This window comes from Pelobates fuscus, chromosome 3 (genome assembly GCF_036172605.1).
Source record: "Pelobates fuscus isolate aPelFus1 chromosome 3, aPelFus1.pri, whole genome shotgun sequence".
NCBI lineage: Eukaryota > Metazoa > Chordata > Amphibia > Anura > Pelobatidae > Pelobates > Pelobates fuscus.
Genome location: NC_086319.1, coordinates 187,014,303 through 187,025,035, shown reverse-complemented (window position 1 = coordinate 187,025,035; position 10,733 = coordinate 187,014,303). Strand labels below are relative to the sequence as shown.

Genomic DNA, 10,733 nt, shown 5'->3' with positions numbered 1-10,733 from the left:
AGACAGCAATGGCTGCCCAGTTGCTAGTTTTAAATATTTAGTAGATTTAGTAAAAATAAATTAGAAGATTAAATATTTAGTATATATGCCATCACCTGCCACCTGCATAGTTTAAAACCTTTCTAATAGTAATATAGGCTGCTATTAACCCCTACATGCTTTATGTATTTATTTATTTATTTATTTTTGTAAAGATTTTTAAAGTGGTAAATGGCTAGCAAATGATTACTAGATGCCACACAGTTGGCCTCATGCCACTGAGTTTTTTTTTTTTTTAACTAATTGCTTGTAAAAAGTATTATAGAACTACAAATGATCATTTGCTTGTAAAAAGCAAGTAAACAATAATTTGCGAATGTGTATCCTGCTGAATAAAGTTCTCATATCCCCTCTGAGGTGCTGTTTTTCCAAACGAAATGATTTAAATTTGTTACCCTTTCTTCGTAACTAAAATGCTCCATTCCTATTATTAATTTTTGTAGCCCGCCTCCACACTCTTTCTAGTGCCATAATATCCTTCTTTAGAACAGGTGCCCAAAATTGCACAGAATGTTCAAGATGTGGTCTAACCAGTGATTTATAAAGAAGCAAAATTATATTCTTATCCCAAGAATGAATGCCCTTTTTCATGTATGACAATACCTTACTGGCTTTAGCCACTGCTGATTGACATTGCACATTGTTGCATAGTTTGTTGTCTATAACAATTCCCAAGTCCGTTTCATGTGTTGTTATCCCTAATTCGCTTCCATTAAGGGTATAAGTTGCTTGTGCATTATTCATGCCGAAGTGCATATCTGCATTTTTCTACATTAAATTTTATCTGCCATTTGAGTGCCCAGTCCTCCAGTCTATCTAAATCCCTCTGCAGCAAAGTAATATCTTGCTCACATTGTATTACTTTACAGAGTATTGTGTCATCTGTAAACGCAGAAACATGACTCAATGCTTTTTTCAAGATCATTTATAAACATGTTATATAGAAGAGGTCCCAGAACAGAACCCTGAGGGACACCACTTGCCACCTTTGTCCAGCTTGAAAATGTACCAATAATGACAACTCTCTGTACTCTGAATAGAGACTGGGTACAAGTCTAACTAAGAAGTAAAGATAATTCCACAGGTACAGTGCAGCCCTAGAGAAGTTTTAACGGTGAGCATTAGAGGTGGGAGTATGGACAGAGGATAGATGTAGGTCTTTAGCAGAGCTTAGAGGCCTACATGGGACTTACTTGTATATAAGGGAGGATAGGTAGGTTGGAGCAGCATTGTGTTGGTGTTCTCCAAGGTTCAGTCCTTGGTCCCTTACTGATATATACTGCCTACCTTAGTAAACTCATCATCTCCTTTGGCTTGCAATATCACTTCTATGCAGATGACACGCAAATCTATCTGTCCTGCCCTGATCTCTCCCCGCCCCTCTTGACTAGTGTCTCTGACTGCCTCTCTGCTGTTTCTAATTGGATGTCTGCCCACTTCCTTAAGCTCAACTTGTCCAAAACAGAACTTCTGGGCTTTCCTCCCTCTAGGGTTGCTACTTCCGTTTCTGTCTCCATCCATGTTAATGGTGCTACCATCAGCTCCACCACGCAGGCTTGTTGCCTAGTTGTTCTCTTTGAGTCCGACCTCTCCTTCACCCCTCATGTCCAGTCTATTGCCAAATCCTGCCTCTTCCATCTCAAAAACATTGCACGCATCTGCCCCTACTTAACGCCAGATGCGGCTAAGGTACTGGTACATGCCACTGTCCTCTGTCACCTTGACTACTGCGATCTGCTTCTCAGTGGTCTTACATGCTCCCACCTCCCCCTATTGCAGTCAATAATGAATGCAGCGGCGAGGCTTATATTCCTGTCCGCTCGCACATCCCACACCTCACCCCTCTGTCAGTCCATGCATTGGCTTCCCATAAGATATAGGGCTCAATATAAAATTCTAGTTCTTGCTTTCAAATCTCTACATAATGTTACTCCCACCTATCTAACCTCCCTAATACACAAGTATCTCCAGTCTAGGCCTCTACACTCTGCCGAAGACCTGCGTCTATCCTCTGTTCGTACTCCCATCTCTGATGCTCGCCTTCAAGACTTCTCTAGGGTTGCACTGTTCCTGTGAAACGCCCTTCCATTTTCTGTTAGAAGCTCACCCAGTCTCCACTCCTTCAAAAAAATTATTAAAAACTTACTTTTTCACAAAAGCATATCAATTAAACTGTTAATGGCTCAAAAAAAAACCCTTACAAAGTCTTCATTGAATACTATTCTACCAATCTACTTCCCTAATACTTCCCTTACCTTTTGTGTCACTTTACCCCATTCCTGCTAGCATGTAAGTTTCAGGATTAATAGTTGATCCAGCACGCAGAAATAATATCACACCTAGAACTAAGGATAACGTCTAACCAGACCTTAGAATGGCTGACTTATCGTACCCAAGAATAGTCAAAATACTTGCCGAGGTCAGGGATACAGAATGAGACACAACAATGAGGAAAAGCCAAAAGTCAAGGATACCAGAAATCAGGGAAGTCAAAATTAAGCCAAAGTCAAAAACCAAAATAATACGATCAGAAACACACTCTCGGATAACTAGCAAAGGGAAACCATGACAGGACAATGAGTAGAAGGAATAATAAGTTTAAATAACCCTCCTGCAGATCAGATTGGCTGTACCTGACTTTTGACCCCAAAACGTGCATGTGTGTCTTTTGCGTGACGTCACACGCACATCGATGTCATCATTACTGTGAACGGACGTGGAGCTATAATATGGCGTGGATCCGCAGCGGCCTGCGGCCACCGACATGTTGCAAAAGCCAGGCATTATGGCGTAGGACTGCTGAGCGCCACTTCTATTATTCTTAGGAAGGTAATTACTACTGTAATCTTTATATGGAGAGGATGGATATGTGACAGTAAGCTCATTGAGCAGGGCCCTCAACTCCTCTGTTTCTGTGAGTCAAACTCATGTTTGTTAGTCCACCCATTGTAAAGTGCTATGGAATTTGTTGGAGCTATATAAATATAATAATAATAATTATAATAATAAGACCAAAATTGAGTGTTATTGTGGGTTATGGTGTGAGGACAAATCTAGTGGAACATTAGTAAAAAAATTAAAATGTAACTTTTATTAATAATTAATACAAAACCTTGATCTAACTAGTGCCACATATATTCATTATTAATGTCAACTATTTATCTATAGTTCCTCTAGATTTGTTCTCATGCCATATGCCACAATAACTCCTTTTTTCTTAGTTTTACTAGTGCTACTACTACTACTCATTCTGTGCCTTGATAAAGTCACGCAAGTATATTTGAATTGTCCTAGAAGGCTAGTGCTTTCCATTTTGCAGGCCCATTTGGTAACTAAACCAACTAGAGCATCAGTTCCAGCATCAGGTAATACAATGAATAGTGCTAGGCCCAGCACTAGCAGCAGTTTCCAAGGTTAGTAGCCCATTAATCAAGCTTTACCCCCACAGCTTCTTCCATTACAAGCACAAGTCTATTATTTCTAAATGAAGAAAGGGAAATGGAAGGTTCCAAACAGAGAAAGTTTGTCACAAAGTATAGCAGCAGAGTTGGGACTGGGAGTTAGGTTCCCAAGCAGCCTTTTTTCATACACACAAAAGCCTGTTTCTGATTCACCTGCCAAGACAACTAACTCTACTATCAGTGCCGCTACCACCATTGACAGTGACACAACAGCTCCTCCTGGCTCTACTTTGATCATGATCTCTTTATTTCCTAGTGCTACTAGCAGCAAGGTATTATTGGTGAAACCATGGATTTGCTGCCATTGCTACCCCCTCTAGTCCGTCACCATAAAAAAAGAACTAAGAGAGATCAGGTAGAACTAGTGCAGAATCATCCAAAGTAGTTTCTATGTTGTCTGTGCCAGAAACTACTGAGGTAGAGCTGGCCCATTTTTGAGAAATGTCGCCAGTGTCTGTTCTTACTGGAGGTGATATCAGATTCACTCTACCACTGCAGAAATTGCATTCAGTCAGGGTAATGAATAGATGACTATGAGCCAGAAGAAGAGAAGTAGATAGTGAAGGAGAGTCAGGATTTGTCAGGGAGCAGTCTGCCTTATGCTCCACCAACTAGCGTGTATTCTTCTCCTGCCTCTGCACTTCAACCACCGATTTTTGTAGAGTCTGGTAGAGCTTTGCCTGTTACCAGTTTCACTACCAGGTCCACTACTACTCCTCGCACTGGCAGAGTTTTCACAACCTACAGTATAACTGTGCTAATTAGCAGAAGCACCACTAGTGCTAGCAGCAGCTATCTAAGTATTCTAGCTAGAACCCTTCTAGAGGCTTGGATTGTGCAAGACTCAAGTGGTTGCATGAAAAGGCTGTTTTATTGAAAGAAAGAGAGTAGAAAGCGTCAGGTGTCAGGCAGCAGACCTACTACTGCTAGTGCCATTGGCTCTGTAGAATCATCTTTGGGTAGCCCCACCACTACTTCCATTTCTACAGGAAGATAGTCCCCTCGCTCTATTATTCCTGCATGGCAGTTGTGAAAAAGGGCTTCTGGTTAGTGCATTTCGCTACAGATTTGTAGAATACCTTTCTTTCCTTGAGTACAGATTGGTGGCCAGTGTGTCTGAGGAAACTGCTACTGGAAAATCAACTGTAGCAGCAGCAGCAGCAGCAGCAGCAGCAGCAGCAGCAGGGACTTTCAGTGCTAGCAGGAAAGGGAGAAGTACACATGTAGAGCAGCAGGACTGTCAATTCTTCCTTCTCCAAGTTAAAATGATGGATGACAAACACAATTCAGATAATAATCTGCATGCAATTCAGGAGACTATGCCATTTTGGCTAGGAAAACAGCCAATCACCAACGGAGAAGTGGGGTCACTGACAAAACTTCCGTTATTGTAAAAGCTCTGTGAGATGGTGATTTTGTTGATGTGCACTGTGAAGCGCACATCCTACATCTTGTTGTGAAGTTAGTAATCCCCGAAGAAACTTAAATAATGGCAATCCTACTTGAACATTGTAGGATGATTGCTAGGCATTTCCACTGTAGTGGAGTCTAGCCATCTCTTGAGCCTGGAGAAACCCAGGCAGACATTAGTTTGTTCTTTGATGTTGGTCTGGCATTATATAGCTTATCCTGAGCACTGCAACCTTCTTTAAAAACACAATAAGCATTATAGACAAGTACAAAACCTATTGACTGCTGGATGAGAACAAACTGTTATCCCACAAATAAAGCACTAATTATAATAAACAAACACATAAACACAACATTTATACATTCGATTGTCATTAAACTTTGGTTATACATGAGATCATTTTTGGCTTTAATAATGTAACTGACATAACTTTAAATGACACACACCAAACACTTAACATATTAAACAAATTACATTCTGTGATTCTGCATAGGTTTTACATAACAAATCACATTTTGTACTTTGGTTGCTTTTTTATTATGTTTCAGATTTGATTTCATTTTATATTTTTTGGTTATTATTAAATGGGGTAAATACATCAAATTGCTAACTTTTATACCACAAATAAAGCACTGATTATGTAACAAACATATAAACACAAAACGTGTATTCAACTTTGGTTCATACATAGAATTGCAATATAATGGTGTACTGAATTATACAGGTAATGAAAGGTAATGATTATGATAAAATTCTGTATATTTTTTCTTCCCAGCCTTTAAATTTGCCATGTATTGCATTGCATATGTATATAAGAAAGCAGCAGTATGTTGTTATACCTAATTTTTCCAGTGTTACAATCATTAAACTGATTTGCATTTATAAGTTGCCTTTTATGTTCTATATGTGTATTTCATGGATGTCTACATTCTATCAGTCACTGCTTTTCCATCATGTGCCACTTCTACATGGACATAAACATGCCTACAATTGCTTTCATTCTTGCATACATCCCCCCTCCCTAACTTTACAGATTAATTCTTACACATACTGGTCCTCATGCATTTATATTTTATCACACTGACCATCATATATGCAGAGTTGTACATGTGTGGGATCAATCCCAGCATTCACCGTTAGATGAGCTTGTATTGTATTGATTGCAGTCAGGGCACCAGGTCCATGCACAATGTGCTCTGGTGGGCCTGCCAAGAAGGCTGTCATGTATTCATGCCAAGCAGACATGCCACCTTTTCCCGCAGACCACCATCTGTATGGATGGGCCCATCCTTACTGACCTGTCCACCCTGATTCCAGATCCTTACAATCAAAAGTTGGCAGGTATACACACTCACAAATTCACCCTCACAAATGCATGCATACATATACTTAGACATGCATGCTTACAACCCCCATATAAATACAATTATTATGAACTCCCGTAAAAACATGCAGGCCACTAAGTCCTGCTCATACACAGCCTGGTGTTATCCAAAGTGCAGCACATGTGCATTGAAAGTTCCCTTGCTCTGCCTTTAACCCATTCCCTAGATATCATATGACATATCCACCATCATATGACCAAAAAGACTGTGCAAAATGATTAGTCTGGTCACCTTGTACATGCATGTGAATTCACATTTTCCCCTGCATACATAGACAGACACATGTGAACAGTATTACAGTCAGTATAACATTTTATGAGGAATTAGTATTAGTCACAAAATGAGACTACACTATGATGTTATTCTTTTTTTTTTTATTGAAAAAATAAAAAATGGAAAAGAGCAATGCAATAAACAAAATAAACCTTTTTTTTTTTATTAATTCTGTGCCAGGCAACATTTCATTGCACAAATAAATATTTTTCTTTTTCCAATATAACATCAGTAATACCAAATTATTTATCTGAGAAGGGAGCATTTCGTTTTTTTTTTCTGGTTTCCAAATGAATCCTTGGTTCTTCAATTGGCTTTGCATAGCAAATCCTGGAATTTTTATGTTATTGTTTCAAGTAAGGGGTCTTCATAATATCATTCAAAATACGTCTTGAGACCTTCATGTTTTGATCCCAAGTGTGTCCTGGGTCTTAATAGTGTTTTTCTTCATAACTGTTATCTAAATTAGAAAAGGAACAGCATATATTTTGGTAACTAAGTAAATGTGTTTTTAAGAAGACCTCTGTCAAACCTCTAACAGGCGATTTTGTGTGCTCATCATTATACCAATGAAATATAACATGAAGCATTTCAAAGTCCAATCACTCACGAACAATTTTTTTAATGTCATTTCCTTTCATTGTTCACGTCTGGTAATTAAGCCAACTGATTTTCCTGATAGGAGCTTTACACTATTGTGTCAGATTCAGACGGATGTAGCACTCACCATTTATCTTTCCTCTTAATGAACAAAAGTTCCTGCCAAAAGTATACATAAGTTGTTGGATCTATAAGACTCTAGTCTGGTCCTGTGTGGTATCCAAGCAAGGGACATGGGCTTCTAGAGGCTGGAACAACACAAAACCAACTGACTCATCTGACAGCGTGATTCATCGGAGAAATTTCTATCTCAGATGTCCTAAGGTAAATTTAATTGCCAATTTATTAGTCAGACACATAATTAGCTGCTTTCATACTTCCACCAAGTCCAGGTTTTCTGTATATTCAGAATGTCTATTAATTACATTTTCTTACTTATATGTATTATAATCTATTTAACACACATTGTACTGTATTTTAGAAAATAAAGGAATACCTTTAAAACATATAGGGTGCACATAGTTGAGTAATCTAGATGTGTTTAATTAATAAGCTTAAGAAACAGTTTCAAGGTGTTGACATTAGCCCTTTAAAAACAAAATATTACACTTTGGAAATATCATAGAATGTTCCCTAAAGACCTTTATTTAGCTTTGACAGCCCCGTGGAGCTTTACAGTCATTAATTAAGCTGTATATTCCATTTTCTCATTGGTTTTAATAATGCCACTAACAAAATCCAACTGTTATTTAGATATATATATATATATATGCATTTGTATTACAATTTAAATCACAGACATGACTTAACTGATAAAAAAAGATGATATCCGGCAATGTTTTTACATAATAAATCACATTAGTACTTGCCTTATATATTATGTTTCCGACAGGATTGACTTTTTATTTGTATTTTTTTTTAGTTATCAGTTAATGTGGTAAAAAAATAAATCAACTTTTTCAATTCATGTCAGGACTATATTAAAATAAGAATATTCCGTGATGATATAAATGTAATAGTATCTTTGCCCTGACAATGTTTGTTCATACTAGCTGTTGCTAAAGTAAATAAATTATGTTTTCACTAGTTAACTTATTCATATTGCACCTAAGTCACTGCAAAAATATTTTAAAAAAAGGAACTATTGCTTCTTTTAGCACACCATCATTAATTAAAAGTTAGCTATTGGTTGTGCTATTTATTTATTTTTTTAATTCTTTCTATTTCCTGTTATTTTTAACCCCTTAACGACCAAACTTCGGAATAAGAGGGAATCATGACATGTCACACATGTCATGTGTCCTTAAGGGGTTAAAGCCTGGCAAAATATGCGAAATAATTAACTCTTGCAGTGCCGTATGCTCAGTACATATTCATGTACAGCACTGCAGGAGAAAATACCAATTGCATTTCTCTGTTTTATGTTAAGTTCTCCCGGGGGTCATAGGGAAGTCAAGTATCTACAATACGGAAGTGCAGTGGAGGTGAGTATGTTTATTACCTACCTCCACTGCATTATTTACCCCAATACACGCTGCAAAAGCGGAACAAACAACTGTTACCTCAGTGCAAGTCCCTATTTAAAGGAAAATCTGCAAACTTAGGTTACAATATAGAGAACACCTGGAGCATGTATTTTGCTGTTTGTTCTATTATTTAACAACTTTGGGTAATTTAATTTAACCACAATTGTTTGAATTAAGAACATTAAACATGACTTATATTAGAACATATTTGCAGAATATATTTGCACTTTGTAAGTAAAATGTCACGCAACCATTTAATTTCAGTATGCAGTATTGACTTATGTTTCTTTTATGTAGATGAGTTTCCTGCAGATTTTACCATTCATGCTGATCACCCTACTCAGTACAGGTAGGAGAACTATTTCTGCTGATCTTCTACTGGCTAGAAGAGAAAAAATAAACCTATTCACTAAACTCCGAAACATAACAAATGAATGTCTGAAATGCAAAATGGAGGCTATGACTAGAGCTGAGTTTAAGTATTTTTTTAATAAATCTGCATTCTGTATTGCATTCTTTGAGCATGTTATAATACGCAAAATAAAATCCATTGGTTGTTTATAAAACATACCTTTGCCTAGGGGTCCTTAAATTCTAGTGATGTTTCTTTAAATTGCCAAATTTACCAGAATTACCAAAGCAACATATGAAAACTTAAATAATGTAAAAAAATAAACATATTTGTGCACCTAGTAAAAAGAATGAATATAGACACCATTCAATAAAAACAAAATTAAAACTGTGCAAATATTCCGTACACACACAAATTGAAACTATATAAACTATAATATAGAACATTGTACAGGGAAAGTTAAAAACAATACTCACAAAGCACATAGGAAATACATCTGTTTTTTGTTTCTATTTATATTGTGATTGCAATAGACAAATGTTATTTAATTTATTCTACAATTCTCAACCTTATATATTCATCTCTGCTTTTCTTTCGACATATACGTAATTAAAATGGGCTAAAACTTACTCCACTAGATCAATTTGATCTTTTTTTTTTCAATGGATATCATTTGTCCACAGCTTTATTTAAATATATAATAACAAACAGAAAAACAAAAGTAATTGTCAAACATACCCAAAGTTTGATCATACCTAATACATAATTTACATTTTTTTTAATGTACATTCGTATATGGTCCCTATTACTATAATATCTGCATAAAAAACTTACTATGTTTTCTCTATACAATCTAGTAACATATAAAGTACAGCTGTAACTAGCTGCACTAAGTAAATAAAATATTAATACAAACGTTGCATACGTTTCGCACCTACTGTTTTCTCTCCTCTACTCTAATGCAAGCATCACAATCCTACATATACTCGACCCCATGAACACTTACATACAGGCTTACTATTTTATGTATTTTAACTCAACTGTAATATTTACTAGAACTATAGCAACATCTTAATACAATGCCAATATATTTAGTCTGTAGTCTAAAATGCATTCTGTTCAAAAAAGCTGGGGAGAAGTCACCAATGAAATGTGCGTGCTGGTTCCGCAGGTTACCATGGTGATTGTCTCACTTTCAGTACTTTAGACAATTTTGACCAAACACTTTGATAAATCTCCCCCTTAGAGTTCCAAAGCTGATTTAATTATTTTTCCATTCAAAAACGATGTCTCTTGATCCACTACAATTGTAGTGCACTAAAAACGGAATTGTACCCAAACCAAGGTGTATATTGGTTTATTGAAAACAAACAAACAAACACGTTTAAAAACAAATTGCATAATGAAGACCAAAAGAGTACAAGAAAAAAATAAATCTAATTTTTTATAAATAGGAGGGACTTTTTACAACTCTACTACTATTATATATATGCTAATTATTTAATAAAAAAAATATGAAGAGCAAAGATTTTATTGGGATTCATAATTATTATAATTCTGGAGAAAAGTTATAGTGGTGGAAATCAAACGAATGCTCACCTTGATTGTTTAATTTAGAACCTTGCAGCAGAATTGCTGTTTACTGTAGTAATTATTAGACTTGTGCATGGCACAATTTGTTCGTTC

General features: G+C 36.4%; 1 protein-coding gene across 1 annotated transcript in view; it reads left to right on the top strand.

Moving 5' to 3' along the window:
• Window positions 1–7,291: 7,291 nt before the first annotated feature.
• The window catches only part of VWF (von Willebrand factor), a 180,074-nt gene continuing 176,632 nt past the window's right edge, over window positions 7,292–10,733 (top strand). The window contains exons 1-2 of the mRNA XM_063447819.1: window positions 7,292–7,493; window positions 8,993–9,044. Coding sequence (XP_063303889.1) covers window positions 8,993–9,044 — 52 coding nt within the window. The 5' untranslated portion in view covers window positions 7,292–7,493. The remainder of the gene's footprint in view (window positions 7,494–8,992; window positions 9,045–10,733) is intronic.